We start from the raw sequence: 18092 nt of genomic DNA, 5'->3' as shown, positions 1-18092 counted from the left end.
ATTTTTGACCACCATGCTGCATGAATTTGCATTTTAGTGAGTGATTGCTGTAACCACTTAATACTGCAAGCTAATAAGTTAAAGTTGATGACAAGATAAGTGGCATGTAAAGACAAACGTGTTGGTATATAAAAAATCTTTGCTAATTAATTAGCTAATTAGCTTAATTAGGACGAAACAGATTTTTCTTGAAAATGACAACTCAAGGACACCATATGATAGAAACTGTACACTTAATGCCACAGGTAGCCTGTATGGAGTAGATGATATGATTGTATTCTGTTCTGCCCTGCTGCATAGACTTCCACATTAATGAGGCCATGCTTATTATTAATAATAATAATATTATTTGAACCTTCTGTTAGCATTGTCAATGACAAACTACAAGGATTGTGTGCTCTTTTTTATTGAAACCTTACTTTGGGAGTAATGTGAAATTTAGGCCCATTTTTACAGAAAACGTTGAAGTCAAATATACCCCAAAGATACTTCATATCACTTTTTTCAAATGTTGGGAAAGTAATTTTATAGTCTAGACAGGCATGCATTGTTCTTGCTACGTTGGCTGCCAATAATCTCTCTATGAGTGACAAATTTCTGCACATGCTGATTGCAACATCTTAATGATAGTGACCTTCTCATGTGGCGAGACAGAGGAGGGAATCTGCGACTGTTCGTTCTCTGTCAGCCAGTTCCGCCGAGCGAGCTCTTCCCACTCCGCCTGCATCTTATCCCAGAACTCTGTATCTGACTACACACATCAGAGAGAGAGAGAGAGAGAGAGAGAGAGAGAGAGAGAGAGAGAGAGAGAGAGAGAGAGAGACACACACACACACACACACAGTGGGACACATTTGGAACAAGGAGGATGGATAGATTGGAGAATGGGGAGATGGAGGGGAGGGTGAGAGGTGGGAATGAGTGATTAGTGTGCAGTACAACAACAGCCCCTGTAATTTCCCATTATCCTATAGTTGGAAATGTCACGTATGTCAGACTCAGTGGCTGGCTGTAATGTATGGACTCCACACTTCTGATGACTCAGCACATTTGCAAATGAAGGTAGAGCTTAAAAGAACAATCCAGGCTTCAAATGCAAACCACTGTGTGGCCCACCGTGAAAAATCAATACAGAAGATAATCTGCTGCCTGAAGATCTTGCAAGCAAATACATTTGAAGTATTAATGTTTTCTGATCAGTAATGTTTGTAAGCATAGCCAAAAAAACAGCTATTGATTTTTCAAATATGCACAACGCTCAAACTTTTTAATCACGCATGTAAATAGATTTCTTTTTCATGTGGTCAGGAGTGGTTGTATTGTGGCTTTTAAGCATCTGTTAGCTTGACATTTGAACTGTTATTTTCTGGCATTTCAATTAGCTGACTGAATCCTTGAAGGTTATCGTGAATGGATAATCATTTAAAGACACCACTCCACCTCCTGGAATAGCTTCTTATTTTCTGTTGAACAGGAAACCAAAGCCTGTTCAGTGAGTGTATTAGATAGATACAAGCTCGTTAAGTACATGTTTATATTAGTCATTTATTGCCATTATTAAAGACATGGAGAAACACTCAGTGACAGTTGCTCAGTAGGTCAGTCAAGAGAAGAGAGCGATGGTTGCTAAAAAGAAAGCACACTTTCCCGGCTTCCACACTAAACTGTTGCCAAAAATGGTTGCACAATCCAGTAATCAACAGTGCTGACAGTGTCTGAAAAAATCCTCCGCTGCGCAACTAACTCTTCTAATTACGGTAAATGTTGTTTGGATGATAAGTTTTCCTCATTTCATAAATTAAGAACATTGAAGAAATTGGTCATTTATACTTTGCCATAAATCCAATGTTCTATTAGCGCTACGTGGGGGTTGTGTGTGTCATCTGTAAAACTTATTGAGTCAGGCAGAGATGAATGCCTGGAAACATGTGAGTAGTTTCGACTATGTATCTTCTGCCCCGTTGATCACAGTGTAGGTGCTCTTTTTAGTTCATTCATTTGTGCAAATGAAATGTACTCTCACTGTATTGTCAGTGACACCCTGCTTAACCTTCAATTTTCCTTTTTATAGTTTAGTATAAACTATGTATAGTTATATACTATAAATAGTATAAACTGTGTGACATTATATATTATATTATTATATATTATATTATATTATATATTAGTATTATATATAATACTAATATATAATATTAGTATTATATATATACTATAGTATTTATATATAATACTTTTCTATTTTCTATACATCAAAAGTTCTTTTTGTTTTTGTTTCAGTCTGTTTCTAAGCAAACACATATCCAGTCTGCCTCAGAAGTCTGATGAGTCTCAAGCTGTAAAGTCATTTTGAAAGAGATGCTAAAAACCTGTTCAGCCATGGTTTTTCCATCTCAGGAGCACTGCTAAAATTAGATACATCATGAATTTCAGTGATGCAGAGAGGATTATATGTGCCTTTCTCTTTTCTCACTTTGACTAGGGCACACTCTGTTTAACTGCCTGTGCCAAGAGGAGTTTAAACAGCTTCAGTGTGCTCAAAAAGCTGCATCAAGGGATTCAACTAAAACTATGAAACAGGACCACACAGTATTCGTCCTGTTTAAGATTATCTGCATTGCTTATCTGTTTATCTAAGAGCTGATTTAAAGCTCAATGTGGTGGCTTTTTTTTTCTACAGTGAATTATTGACTTACTTTTTTATTAATAACTTTGTAGTGCATTAGTTGATGTAATTAAAACCTTTCAAATGTGTATATTCTGATATGTGGTACAATGGATAACAAATTCATGGTGTGTGGGAAGTGTATTTTTGCCAGGGTAATGGTGTGGCACTATGGATGGAAATGTCAGTTGGTTGGTTTACCACTTATGTCTGGATATACAAGATATGTTCATCCAGAGAAAGAATTATAATCACTTTTGTGACTTTTTATTTAGCATCACCATAAGGTCAACAATTGGTCTTTAGCACCAATTTCCAGTTGTTACCCTGCTAACACACTACACTTAGATGGTGAAGAATGTAAACATTAACAATGACATTATACCTTCTTAACGTCAGCATGTTAGCGGTGTCATCTTTAGCAAGTTAGCCCGCTAAAAAGCATTGCTGTGTCTATGTACAACCTCAGTAGCTGTCAGCGTGCCTGTAGGCTTTTAGTCTTGTTTGTTTTGTAATGAACAAAAACTATAAAAAAACAATACTGTTGATATTCTACATGAGTTTCAGTCCACCATGATTTTCAACCACCAGACGGCAGATGCTTGTTTATTGTCTGATCATGTCAACTGCAACAGGGAGCTGCTGTTTTACCAAGGTATCGCTTAAAGCTTTTTCCCCACACAGATTTTACTGATTCATTTCTCCTTCAAGTGCTACAATATATGATTATTTCTACTGTTAGATGGACATGTACATATGCTGCAGTACATTTCTGTCATAATGCAGAGTGGAATATTTGCTGAGTTATCTTTTAATGGAGTTTTAAGTTTTGGATTCACAGCTTCATGGCGTGTTTAGATAGAGCTAGATAAAAATGTACACACAGTTCTTCCTGAGCAGCTTCTGCTCCTAAAGTACAGCGTTACTACAGATGGAGTTAACTTTATGCCTGTTTTTCATGTAAAACCTTTATCTGTCCAGATGCCACAGAGTTTTTTTTTTTTTTACAGTTCTGTCCCTGATTCTTGGCTCTCTTCCTATTAGAGGCAGAGCAAACTGGAAAGAACAATGTCAAACAGAGTAGAACAGCCTCCTGTGACTTCTCCAGTCCTCTATAGTCAGAAACTCATGAGTACATGACAGCACTGTGTAAAGTAAGCTTGTTGTGTTTTGTTGTGTGTGTGTGTGTAGTGACACTGCAGAGGGAAGCAGGGTCAGTAAGATCTACTGTAAGTGTGTTTGTGTCAAAGGGACTCTCATCTACACATAGAGGCTTGTGATTGACATGGAGGCCATAGCGTGGCCTCTGATGGTGAAAGATGGCAGGTAATTGCAGGCTGCTGACTCTCACACAAATTGCCTGAAGGTTAGTCTCCACTGTTGGCTCTGTCAGGAAGTGCACTATCAGATATCCTGAGGTGGAGAAAATATATGGATGGTGATTGTGGTGAGGCAGGAAAAGTCATAGTAGTCATAAGAATTTGGATTTAGAGTGAGTAGTGTCTACACATAAAAAACGGTGCGGGGCCCTATTAAAAGTTTTTTATCTAGAAACATATTTGATGATGATGGTGTGTGTGTGTGTGTGTGTGTGTGTGTATGTACAAGTCTTTCTTTCTTAGTTTTCTCTTTCTTTCTTTCTTTGGTCAAAAGTCAATTTTAAACCCTGCTATTTATACTTAGTAAATAAAAGTTTGAGGTAGTTGTACTATCTGTCTTTACATGTACATAGATGTGGCAAAAAGGGTCATGAAAAATGTTGTGACCAGCAGTTCCAACGGTCAGCCCTAAAACCACTGCTCAGCCCTTTTCTGTTTCTGGCTGCTTACAGTCTTCAACTTCATATGTACGTGAGTAGTCCTCATGCTACAGCCTCTGTGCTCATTTACACAATATATTTTGTTTCATTATTTTTTCCCATGCTATGGGCCTGTATTTACACTGTGACCTCGTCCATCATCTTGTTATTTGCATCTCATAGACAGTCAATTGTTTGCGTTGTGAAATCTTACATTGCATTACGGATGACAATAAATTGCTTGCAGAGTTAAAATGGAGTAAATGTACAGACAAGTTTTTAATTTACAAGAAATTTAGTCATATTTCTTTATAACGCCGTGAAGGGCGTTTTTCAACACTGGCATTGGCAGTTTAATTATGTGGAACAAGACAAAGATACAGCAAGGTAATTTATATCCTGTGTATCACTGGAGCAAACCCGTAGCTGTGACTCTAATTTCAGCAGCTCTGATGAAGTGTTACGTGAAATGGATTGAATCCAGAGTGCTTCCTGCCACCAAACGTGTCACTGCTTCTTGGAAATGAATTGGGGGTTGGAGGTGAGGTGGGGATTCATTAGTTACTTCATGAATACATCATTGACAATGTGGATAATCATGGCAACACCTACATAGGTTACACATACTCATGGCTGCTGGTGTCACCCTGTTCAGAAAAGCTATATTTATAATTTGCTTCCAGAATCCAATTAGTGTTTCTTAGTCAGCTGAACTGAGGTAATTTATATACAGTATAGAGAAAATAAATGTACACTGCAGGAAGGTAATGTGTGGAACTCGATAATTCATGCTAGGTCAGCTCAAACACAAAAACTGATGCTACTAAAAAAGAAAAAAAAAAGGACAGGTGCAATATATTTGCCTTAGTCTTGATTCAACAGTGAAAGTAAAATGTGTCCTGATTGGGAAAACAAAAACAAAATCTGTTGTCAAAAACAGTACTACTCAGTATTGCTACTTTTGTGTCCCAACAGCTATCATCACAACTTAAAATAGACATACAATCTTAATAAAGACTGAATAACAATTAACAACACTCTTTGGTGTCAGTGCATTGATTATGAAACAAAATATTCAGTTTATCCTAAGTAAACAATATTTAAACTGCAACACAAAGCTTTATCCTGTGTTTTGTTTTATGTTTATATAGCACAAACACAACCAGGTCTAGATTTATACAAATCTGCCAGTCAAATGATTTCCTGCTGAAAAGAACATTGTTAATGCCCTGTAAATTAATGCAGGTCCTCCTTGTTGAACTAGTAAATTGTTAGGGATGTTCGAATTTGCATTAATTCATTGCTTTAGGAATTCTTTAAAACCAAGGATTTTAAAAACAGCATCTGTTAAGTTGCCAGAATCCGATATTGACAGAAAAAAATGTTGACAGTATTAAAATTTAAATTATAGTATATTACATTTTTGATTTTTTGCTTATATGTTCTCAGGAAAAATGTATGATAAATTGAAGGATTGACTTGCTCTTTTAAAAAAATGAGTGTGTATGAACTTTGGGCTATATGAATAATAATGACTTGACTTTAGTTGAGCATCAAACACAATCTCTATATTTGTGTGAGCCCTTCTCAGGTGGACTCTAACCTTATCTGTTTTGTTTTTTCAATTTGAGTTGTGTTAACTTGAGACGTAGCCTTTGGAGGAAACCAAGCACATGAATAGGGGTTACTTATCCACTTTGCCCAGGGGGCTTACATTACAAAAAGTCTCATTATTTACCAGTGACACAGAGCAGTGTCAAAAAAAAAAAAAGATCCATCCTCTCTGGAGCACGGCTGGCCTGGCCCTTTTGATGTTAATGAGCCACCCACTGCTCTGCTGCATGGGCCAAATCCTTGGTCAGTGAGACAAAAATAGGAAGCTGAAGTCCCGATAATGTCACTCAGAGAAGAATAAAATACATTGCAGTGGACAAATGCTACCAATGCATTTTGGCAGACAATGCAGTCACCCCCTATATGGGTGTCTGAGATAACAAAAGATAGAGCTACTGTGGCCAGGACATCACTTTTACTCTTGTGTGGTAGATAAGCACAAAATTTGCACTAACCTGTGCATTAATGACAAAGTATAAAGTTTTGACATGTGTTTTGCCTGGTGATTGATTGAGTTAAATTCGTAGAGTTATGTTCATCGCAAACATTTTTCCCAGTCTGTTCATGTATAAAGGCCAGGACCTTGACACCAGATACTAGGGTTGAGGTGGACAAAATAATAGAAACACCTGAACACCACAGCAAGAGTCCTTATAGAGCAGTAGTTTTGTGTTGGCATATCAGTTCCAAATATTGGTTATTGGTCTTCTTGATTACTAATAATCTGTATTGGAATCAACCCTGAAAAACCATATCGGTCGACCCCTAGCTGGCTAATGTACCCATTACTATAAGTATAGCTGATTACAGACAAACACATTGCAGGATATGCAGTAAGAAACAGAGAATAGGTTGAAGTTCAGAAACATAAGGTCAAGCTTCTTCACCACATACAGTGCTTAAGGGAACACTGATGGAAGTTGAGAGCATTACCCACTGACTGTCCCCATCTGCATTTTCCCAGCAGATCTATGGATTAAAACCACTGACCTTTTGGTCACAAGCCTCCCTCTCTTTAACTTCTTGGAAACTGCACTGCCTCTGTAATCTCTCACTAAACCAAGACTGCCTTAGAGCAGTATTCTGCAAGATAAAAGTGAACCTGTTTTAATGAACCAAGAGGCCACACCATTGCCTTCAGATCGTCTTCATCATCACTGTGGGAGTGCATTGTCATGCTCGACAGTCAAAACACAATTCACTTAATGTTGCTCTCCAGATGTGTTTTAAACTATGTAAAAATAATCTGCTATGATTAATATTTAGTTTAACATGGTTTTCCCACATAAAAAAATGGAGGAAAACATAAAAAACCGGAACTGGAAGCAATACTATACTTACTTCTTCATTAAGAAATCTGGATCAGGCATTGTGCCCTGCTCACCACTGCTGCTTGCGCTAGGTTGACAGGTGAAACAGCTGTGCATATCAAGATGGTTAGCAGAGGAAATATCATAGAAACTCAGCCACATGTTTGAGGCTCAGTCAGACCCACACTCAGGAGTTTTTGAAGAGTCTATTGTGCACCACAATTGGCGACTAGAAGACATATCAGAACGGTAAACGTAGTTAATTGGTTTTGTTGTTTGTTAGCTTGTAACTGGTAGTGGCTGACACAGTGTTAGTTGCTGTGCTAATGCAAACTTTGGTTCTCTGTACTGACAAAGTTTATTTGTCCCGCCTCCCATGCATGCAAATTGACGGGATTTGATTTGTTTCCTAGGTTAGATGATGTATGAATCCCTGTTTGTCTGAATCTGTTTTGATGAGACTGTCATTGCTTCACTGCAGTTCCAAAATGGAAATGCTCAGTTATGGCATTGACTGCTTATTTTGCTCATGATGTGTCTTGTATAATATATAAACATCATATGGACATGTTAACAAGGTTAAAACTTGATTTTCATTGGAGGGAATCTTTAAGTTACAATTCACCCTGCAGCTGTTCTATTGGTTCTCCAATAAAGGTATATAGATACTGTCATCAGCTCAGAGTAACTGATAGTATCCTCATGTGACTTGGACACTTAAGTATTAAGAAAAAATCTCTATCAGGCTCTTTGTAAATGAATTCAAAGGTGAGCTGCCTCTCTTGGGCCGCTGGCATTTTATCCTCCCTTTTTAAGGATTTTTATGTGTAAAATCATAAAACTGTTTCACATCAGTGCCCGCTTTGTAAAATGGATTATATTTGGGAGCCTAATTCCTTTTCTGCTTGCTCTGTGGGTCCTTTTTGGTGTTTTTTTTTTTTTTTTACATTAATTGAATGAATTGACAGAAAGGCGATGTACAAATTTAATGTTCTCTCTGCCATCTGAGCTATCTCTACCTCTATGTCTTCATAAGTATGAAAGAGCATGCATATGCACAGCTACTTAAATGGAAGTTATCTGATTGTGGGCTTTGATATCGGCAGATGAAGCTGAAATGGCTGACCACTTGTATCAGAGCTCCTCTAGAGTGGAGGCCAGCTCTCAGGCTGCTCGATCAAAGCTGCGAGGTACTGTTACCAATCGATGCTCCATGCTTAGACGCTTGTCCAGGAGCATCTCAGAATCTCATCACTTACCTGCCCTCTGGCTGACGTGAGTGTACACAAACTGCAGTTCCTTTAGAGGATGCAGCTTACGGCTTATACAAGATGTGACATCATCGCTAAGTTTGGGAGGGATCCCCAAGCGGGTCGGTCCACTCCTTGGCAGCTGCTCCTCTCACTTTCTCACCATCTTCCTGTCCCTGCTGTATTATTTATTGGTCATTACAGATAGAACAGTGTGCAACAGTCGACTGTAGATTTCAGTGAAGCTAAAGTTAACTCAGAAGTGCAGGGGTCACTCCCATTTCTTGGGAAGGGACATGTCCATTGAATAGTAGAGTGGTTTTACTGCAGGTAAAAAACAAAATTTCCTGGCTATGTCTGTTTTCTAAACTCCTTCACAATACAGAACCTCTGCTTTTTTGTCACTCAGGTAGCTGCTGTTACACCAGTGTGATGTAACTTTTCAAAAATATCTTCAGCTGAGAGAAAGACTACAAAAGTGTCCACACCTATTGCAAAAGAGAGAAACAACTCACTAAAGTTTGGATGGATCACATAGTAATGTAATGTACAGTGAGACTGAAGAATGAAAGGTGAAAGTGCTTTGAGCTTTAAACACAAGATTATTTTTCCTTAGAGGCATAGGAGGTTTTCATGCAATTTTGTCGTTGTCTTTGTGACAAACCCTATCACGAGCCTGATGGCACAAGAACGTGAGGCATACTTGACAACTCAACTCATGTCATGCAGTACGTCGACATACAGCTCTATGATGACTTAGCCGTATCTAATTACGGTGACTTTGCCATCCCCTGTGATATCTGATATGTCTGGCCATAGAGCAACTGACCTATTTACCTTCCTATTGTTAGCAAGCTGAGTTTCGTGCATATTTTTCTGGGTCAAACACCCCGTGAACTTAGCATAGACTATTAAACTGTCAGCTAGCACCACAGGAGTGAATGCATTGTGGGAAGCACAATAGCGATCTTTTGATGTCGAGATAAAGGGGGCTGAAGCAGTGAAATAGAAATCAGCTTTGTGGGGCTTCATGTAGATATTTAAATTGCAGGAGAGATTAAGAGGCTACATGGGCAATGATGGTGGAAATATGATATTGAAGAAAGTTTTCTTGGCTTAAATTCTCCATGGTTTTTTTCATCTTTTTCTCTATAATTTGGAGGGCAAGTGGCAGAGTTGAAGATACACCACTTTCTATTTAAGAAAATATGTCATTTACTGATTAAGATAAGACAAAATAAATGCCATATTGCCAATTTCTTTCTGTGACGAGCAACATATGGAAATTCATATTTTGCTTGACCTAGGTGGTCAAAGGTCAGAGTAAGCTATAGAAGACTTTTTGACTTCCTGGGATTCAGTATCCTGCCCAAAAAAGTTTCAGCTGGTATTCCTTATTGTATGCTGTTGCAGACTCATGGGTTGCCTTTCTTCTCCTTTTTTTAAACCCCTGATGGCTTGTGTATCCAATTACCTCATTATATGCTATTATGTGCTGTGTCAAAACTAATAATACACTGGGCATAAAAGAAACTTGGCTTTAAATTTGTTTCTCTAGGCCATAAGGTCTGTCAGTTTTGATAACGTTGTACTCATCTGTCATTCTTGAGGTCTCCTGACTGTAGTTGTGTGCAGTCATGGTTTTCCTGTGCAGTGAGGGATTATTAGCAACATTACAGGTGTGCTGACTTACAGTTTTACCTTCAAATACACAGGGAATTAATCTGACAAAACTCTTGGCTTTTTTTTAAAGATATTTTTTTGGCTCTATTGATAGGACAGTAGAGTGTGACAGGAAAGGGGCAGAGAGAGAGGGGGAATGACACACAGGAAATAGACAGGCCGGGCGGGAGTCAAACCGGCACTCGCCTGCTAAGAGCATCAGCTCATGTGGTATGCGCCCTAACCACTCCACCATCGGGCCACCCCAACTTTTGGCTTTTTTATGGCCTAGTTGCCTCATCAGTCAGTTTGTTGCCCCATTGGGCCTTTTTAACAATTTTACTGCATTACAATTTCTCTATACTTCGATGAGTAACCAATAGAACCAGTGACCCAAGCTACAAAAATAAAAACGGCCTGCAGTTTTGTTTTGATAAAGAGGCTACATCCCCAGTATATATCCCTTAAAAACCGAGGGGTCCTGCTGTTCGGTCTTTCCTGTTAAGTCTTATTAAAAGTCAGCGTTGAAGATGGCTCTTTGTTGACAGGTGATAGATTTGAGGTGTACTAAGCAGCACTCTGCTTACCTCAACAGCAGCCTTGGCTCGCTCAAACTCCTCCTCCAGAGACTGGTGTCTGGACAGGAGGGCGCTGCCCCACTTCTGCTCCTTCGTTAGACGGGCCTGTCACACACACACACACACACACACACACACACACACACACATTTCATAATATATACATTTATGCACAAACAAAATCCATTAAACATACAGACACTCGGAGCATATCACAAACACCCACGCGCACACACACACACACACACGTAGCACAGCACATCACACATACACCACATACATACGCGATCAGCCAGAGGGAGAGACAGGCAGGGAGAGTGTGCAGGGTCAGCCGTCTCTGCTTTCTCAGGGACGAGTAAATATCCCTGCCTCGACAAAGCCTCTGACATGCTTAGGAAGGCCAGCAGAATCACCACTGTCAGCATCCCACCCCCCCCACCCCCCATCTCTGTTACAAACTTGAATATGACACCTCGCTCTACTGCGAAAATGAAAATTGACCAATTACACGCATGTAGTTTTTGCATTTTGAGAGTGTGGTGTGGCTTACATGATCCCACATTACACCCACACATTTAACTGTGAGCTGTGAATGATTTTGAGATACCTTTTCATTCTCATGTGTGATATGACACTAGATTTACTGTAAATAACACTGACTGTATGTATCCCAGGGCTAACTGCTCCATGTGTGTGGAGTCAGTGGCTTTCCCCTGTAAGGCTGCTCGGCAAGTCAAGTCAGCCAGTACCGTTAACAATCCCCATCTCTTTAGACTGCCATTATGCAAGATTAATTGAGGTTACTTAATCTCAGTATTAATTAACTCAGAAGAAATTGCCTCATCCATTTATTGCTGATAGCCACATTTTTATTTACAAGAATAAAATGCATGCAGTGTTAAAATAAAATCTCTGTGTGCAATACTGTGTTGTGAGGAGAGGTTTGTGGTGTATGCTGTAGCAGTTACAGGAAAAATCCACCCAAAGCTTTAGTAGAAGTGAAGATTCAGATGAGATTACTTTGCCATGTCACATTTTGATCACAAGGTAAAGAAAGAACTTCACTGCTCAAGTAACAATCAACACTTCATCACTCCCAGAAGGCACTGGGCATTTCAAGCTTTTAATGTCTAACACAATGATTGGAGGGTGGATTTTTCCTTAAAGCTCAAATTTTTGAGCCGTTTACTTGAGTTTGAATGCCTGTATGTAAATCTCATGCAACACATGTCTCCCTTCTTTGCATGCATTTTTTGTTTGTTTGTGTGTGTGTGTGTGTGTGTGTGGTACCTGCCAAGTAGGAAATTAAAACCACTCTTTACAGTATCGCTGTCAGCAAGCCACTATGTAACTCCTGAGCGAAACAACTTAAGTGCGTTTGTTTGCCAATAACTTCCCTCCATCTTGGATAGCTATCTTTAATCCTAAATCTATTATTTATTAGAGCGCTGAAAAGGTGATGTATGCTTAGCTGGCTTGGTGAGATCAACACTAATGGGCTTAGAGTAAGGCTGCTTAATAATTCATAGGCTATTAATCTAATAATGGCGTCTGGAAACATGACCCCTTATGCAGACCTACACAGAGACATCAACTCAGGAGGAAAGCGCTTGACATTTGGACCTCATAGCACCACAAAGAAACAATCTCAAGGCCAACAGTACATCTGGATTTCCTCAAATGTGCTGTTTTTGCTTCAATACAATCACCTCTTTTTGGTCTTTAAAGTCAAATTTTGAGATGATGTGATGCTGTTTTCCTGGTGCAAATGTATGTCTTTCAATATTATATGAAAGGATGCATAGGGAGGCTTACATGTCTTCCACTAATATACTGCCTGTTGAGCTGAAATGGAAGAATTGTAGGTGTTAGGACAAAATGATGGGTAAACAATCACACAACAGGGTCAGGGTTTTCCCTATCATTTTAAGACTGAGTATTTTAGCATAGGGCACTATGTCTCTACTAAGAGGATACTGTATGGACCTGAATATATTTTTTCTACGAATAAGGTTGGAAGAAGTGGGTGTCAGCTTATATTTGAGCACAAAGACAATTATATGTTTATTACATCAGACTTTCTTCTTGAATGGAGAGAATGTGTAACAAGATTATTGCATTAAGGGTCTTTGTGGCCTTAATATTGGTGGGCTAGCAAGCTTTTTGAAGTCCGTTTAGAGTTAGTCAGCACTAAAAGTGTTTAACCTGCATGAGGTTGATAGCGTCCCCCAACATCTAGTAAGTTGCCAAGTGATGGTACATTTTCAAATGGCTATGGAAGAAAATTGCAGTTCAAATCCATGCACTGTAAGCATTGATTTGATGTTCATAGGGAAAACCCTGAGAGTGTCTTATTGAATACAAACTTTAATATTAAAGCTACGTTATTATGCATTAACATGCATTTGCTAAATACACAAGTTGATCATTTCATTAACCATCAGTCAATATGTTTGAGATGCTCGAAGCTTTCTCTTTTGAAAAGGTGTTGATTTCAAGTGCAGACAGTGCATACAATAATGATGATTACTGCCTGCTCCTGTTATACTGAGCACTTACTTGAGATGCTAGAGCAGACTCTGGCTCAACTTTGGTATTTGCTTCCAAGGAGTTCTTATTTGATGGCTCTAATTGGGTTTTACAGTCTATGGACCTAAAAGAGAAGATGGAAAGGTGGGTGATACAGATGCATTGCACTCAACTGTATACCAATAGAACCCTACAGATGCATATTTACCGTACAAGCATTTTCTCAGAAATCACTGCTACCTTGGCAAATACACCTACAAGCTGTTTTCAAGAGGACTTTACAAACTTTGGGAACCATTTCTGTTCAAAAATCCAGGAACTTCCATAAACTACAAAACAACCCTATCACCAGGAAAGACCATTGAGATTAGATCAATCATTATGTTCAATTGCAATGTTTTATTACCAAGCATTGCTGGCATTTTTTTAAAATCATACACTATCTCCATGATTGTGGTTCTGCCAAATAAACGATCAATTATGTACAAATAGGGTGAAGGGACTCAAACAACTTAAAGTTATGAAAAGATTGTGGTTTTGGTTGCATATTAATAAAGTAAATACATCCTTTCTTGTGCTTCAAATCACTTTTTCAATGCTTAAGTCAAACTACAATCTTTCCCTAGCTTTAGTCCAGTGCCTTGCATGCCAAGCCATAACCTCAAAAATAGTTAATCAAGTGAATATTGTATTGCAAGAGACGTTGCAGATACATTAATTTATCCCCATTGCTGATGCATGATGGGAATAATACATACCACAGAAACTCGCTGGACGAATTTTTAGATGAACGCCGTCTCTCCAACTTCCACTTTCTGTTGCCATTCCTCTCATGGTTTGGGTTCAATTCTTCCCATTTATCCAACGGTGAACCAATGGTAACTGGTGACAGTAATACAATATTAATAAATCATAAAATCACAACACAGACTTAATTGAAAATAGCTCAGTTATGCTAATATGCTGCTCATTAAAACACCGTCTCCTTTGATTAAATGAACCATATCTAAATATAAAATTCACCTGTGAAATGTTAGCTACCCTGAGAACAGTCTGTTGGACAAATACTAATGTTTTCAGCTTTGTGAAAATGAAAAAAAAAAAAATTCAATTTTGCAGTGTTATGAAACAATAACACTAATTTAAAAGTAACCAGTTATATTTTCCATTAGTTGATAAACAAACCCTTTATCACTGTTTTTCAGTTACTACTGTAATCTTTCTGACAGGGCAAACAGTGTACTAAAAACAGGGAGACAATTAGTGCTGTGGGTGTCTAACCAAAAAAACATCTGCCCACATTTCTAACAGGACAAGAAGTTTTGCTTGTAAATGATGCCAGGGTTATAATCAATCTCACTGCCATGAATTATTCACCACTGTAGTTTTACTCACTCTGCATAATTAGTTCTCATTGAAGACTTTAACCTTTTCAACTGGCAAATATGAAAGTAATTGGCTGTTTCCTCTTAATGTCTTTTAAGATGATCCCTTTCATTAGAGTAAATTGGCTCAATCCATCTTTGGCCTATCTTGAACATATGCAAGGTCTGTTCCAAAGGGAGTGATTGGAGTTGGAGTTGCAGGTGGTTGGGAGACTTACAGCTTTTCAATTAAAATATAATTGATCTATGAAACCTCATGACTTTGACTCATGACCACCTGCCCTGCAGGCCTGGCAATGTCTATGTGAATCGCAAGTAACTGTGAGTTACAAGTTCCCCAGCTTGAAGTTGCTTAGTGATTTCTGTAGTGTTGATAGAGGATTATTAAGACTTGCAGTCCTTCTCTACCTGAGTCAAGTGAGGCTCTCTCTGGTGTTCTCATGCTTGGTCCCGTCTGTTCAACTTCCACCTGGATCAACTCCGTCTCATCTGTTTTCTTCCTGTGTGGATTGTTCTTCTGGCCCTCACCCCGGGATGTCAGTGGACTCCTCTTGTCCTTACTGTTCCTCCTCTCTCCAGGTTCACTGAGATCCAGGAGGTCCAGTGTTGAAGACAGAACTGGTGGGGAGATAATGGTAGGTTAACATCCCTACTTTCAGTAGTTTGTGTTGAATATTTCTAAGCTTTTTGGCAATGTGATGCTCATCTGAGAGGGAACACTCAACAGGCTCACATCTTTCACATGCATTATGGACAATAACTTTCAAATAAAGTGTAGATTGCACCAGCATTATTTCAGTGTTGCTTAACTCAGATGTCTGGTTGTCTGTCCGTCCATTTGTCCATCCAACTGTTCATCTGTCCCATTCTTGTGAGCGCAATATCTCAATAACGCCTTGAGGGAATATCCCCAAATTTGGCAGAAACATTCACTTGGACTCAAGCATGAACTGATTAGATATGGTAATCAAAGGCCAAGGTCATGGTGACCTCACAAAACATAGTTTTGGCCTTGTGAAAGCAATATGTCGGGGACTCCTCAAGGGAATCGCTTTAAATTTGGAACAAACGTTCACTTGGACTCAAGGGCGAACTGTGATTCTGGATGAACAGGGATCTAACCTAAGACTGAATGGCGGAGGCATACAACCGCAAAGCAGTAATTCTAGTTGTTCTTAAATCCCTTTAGGTCATGTTTAATTTTGTGATTATGACTACATTCACTCTCCTAACTGGTCTTTTAGATTTCTTCAAGCATGTATCATTTGGGAAGTTTCCTTTGTCTTTGTACTAAGATAGAATGACAGGTTTCACTTATTGTACTGTGTGAAGCTTTGATTTTGATCTACATGTTTTCTGACATGGCAAGTTGAGCTGTCAAGGGTGCTTCACCTGTCACTGTATTGCCGCCTGGGTGGACATCTAAAAAATTTGCTGTTGCTCTTTTCAGAGAATCCAAAAATACCTCAGGCCACTGCACAGTCTGATAAGAATGAGGCAGCTTCAGTTTGGTCAATTAAGTAATTCAGTCTCAGGTTGGTAGACCAGCAAAGAAGGACAGAGCCGTCTGTCACAAGGCTCAACTTTTGTCTGTGCTATTGTCCGACTTCATGACTACAGAGTCTGTTAAATGTAATAGTCATTGTATAATTTGAGTATTTTGAAGTAACAGCAGATTTTAGGCTCTTTTTTAGGCTCTCCACTAGATTTCTTTTCTTGTAAGTCATAGTGCTTATTCTTTCTTTTCAAAACTGATTTTTTTCTCTTCTCTGTTTACTCTCATGGTTTTTTCACATTTTGTTTATTGAATATTTTCTATGTTCATAGTTTCATTTGTTGTGGTTTGAGTCCAGCCAGTATCATGTTCAGCTGCTGGCTGAGCTGGCTTTTGCCAGTGTTTCCTGTTTTTTTTTTTGTTATTTTCTGGAAAAAATATTTACGGTGCTAGTGGCGTTAGACACATGATAATATATGACACCTGCAATGAATAATAATAATAATAGATAAACAAAAAAACAGCAACAAATGTGTAAAATGCACACAAGGGTCTCTAGTTTCGTTTTCTCTCCTAAAATCATTGCAATAGAAAATTTAAACAATGTTCTATAAAATGCGTTTTTGCTGCTGTCTTAATTTCAAGGTGCACATTATATGTCCTAAATCCATTATATGGGTAGCATCACTTTACCTTGTCAGTGTAATGTGCATGTTGTACATGTTGACATCTGGCATGCAGTTATTTGGGAGTTTCTGACTCTATGTCATCGCCGCCTGATTTTTATGAACATACGTCAGAAGAAAACACTTTGAAACAAACACATTGAGTGGCAGTTATTGCTTAGAAGTGAACATAAGATAAGAGGTCCTAACCCCAGTAAAACAGCCTTTTTATACATTGGTTATTTGGGGACCTGCAAAATTCTCGCTCATTTCCAAGGCCCCTGACTGTGTCTGTCGTGTCATGCGAACTCAAAACTACACACATATGACTGCATAATTGGCGTGCTGCTGCTACATGACAACCAACTGGGAGCATTTGTTGACTGAAATCTCTGCATAATTAGAGAGTACGCTCGTCTCCCATGCCTTGTGCTCTTTCGATGACAAGTACAATTACAATTCAAAGGAGACACACTCATGAGGAAGTTGCCTAAAGAGTTTTCAGCATCAAAAAGAAGCGCAAGCTGTTCATGAAAAGGCAGTGATGTCAAAACTGTTTTGGCACCCTTGAGTCTACTTGAAATGATGAGGATTGGAAGACAATTGCAGAGTTTTCATATCAACTGGATGTTTTAACTGGATGCATATATACTGTGTATTTATAACAGATGATGAGTTGCTTGTGGGGGCCCCTGCGATGATAGTGAGCAAATAAATAAGACCACAAGCTTTTCAGCTTTATAACACAATGGTAACCGACAGAAAATATGGGCTAGTGAGAGAGAGGTAATGACATCCTATTACAGCCTTTGAGAGCTAGGGGGTGGACATGTTGGACGTTCATAGTAAGACAGCCTTTTAGACTTACCATTCCACATTTGGCAACGTTTCACAAGAGAAAAGATTGATCATAAATCATTGACTTAAATCACAAGCAATCAGCTGTGAAGAGTCAGAACCGTGTTAACTTTATGGTATTCCTGTGAATATTGAACCACTGTGTCAGAGCAAAGTGCTGACCAAAAGAAAAAAAAAAAGATTTCTGAATCTGGGTCGCAAGGAGAGGGGATTTTATCCAGCAAGAGGGTGGTGATGAGAGTGTGTGGGCTGAGTTTCAGTGTACAGTGGTAAACGTGATGGA

General features: G+C 38.8%; 1 protein-coding gene across 2 annotated transcripts in view; it reads right to left on the bottom strand.

The window, feature by feature from the left end:
- The window catches only part of pex5la (peroxisomal biogenesis factor 5-like a), a 92502-nt gene that overhangs the window by 18817 nt on the left and 55593 nt on the right, over positions 1 to 18092 (bottom strand). For both annotated transcript variants that reach the window (XM_071487917.1, XM_071487918.1), the window contains exons 4-9: positions 15200 to 15409; positions 14165 to 14288; positions 13437 to 13530; positions 12693 to 12722; positions 10887 to 10982; positions 635 to 751 (exon numbers count right to left, since the gene is read on the bottom strand). In XM_071487917.1, coding sequence (XP_071344018.1) covers positions 635 to 751; positions 10887 to 10982; positions 12693 to 12722; positions 13437 to 13530; positions 14165 to 14288; positions 15200 to 15409 — 671 coding nt within the window. The remainder of the gene's footprint in view (positions 1 to 634; positions 752 to 10886; positions 10983 to 12692; positions 12723 to 13436; positions 13531 to 14164; positions 14289 to 15199; positions 15410 to 18092) is intronic.

Source organism: Trachinotus anak, unplaced genomic scaffold (assembly GCF_046630095.1).
Source record: "Trachinotus anak isolate AG129_WGS33_773 ecotype Australia unplaced genomic scaffold, CSIRO_AGI_Tana_v1 ptg000010l, whole genome shotgun sequence".
In the NCBI taxonomy this organism is placed as follows: domain Eukaryota; kingdom Metazoa; phylum Chordata; class Actinopteri; order Carangiformes; family Carangidae; genus Trachinotus; species Trachinotus anak.
The sequence above is the reverse complement of the archived record's forward strand: the minus strand, read 5'-3'. Positions and strand labels throughout refer to the sequence as shown.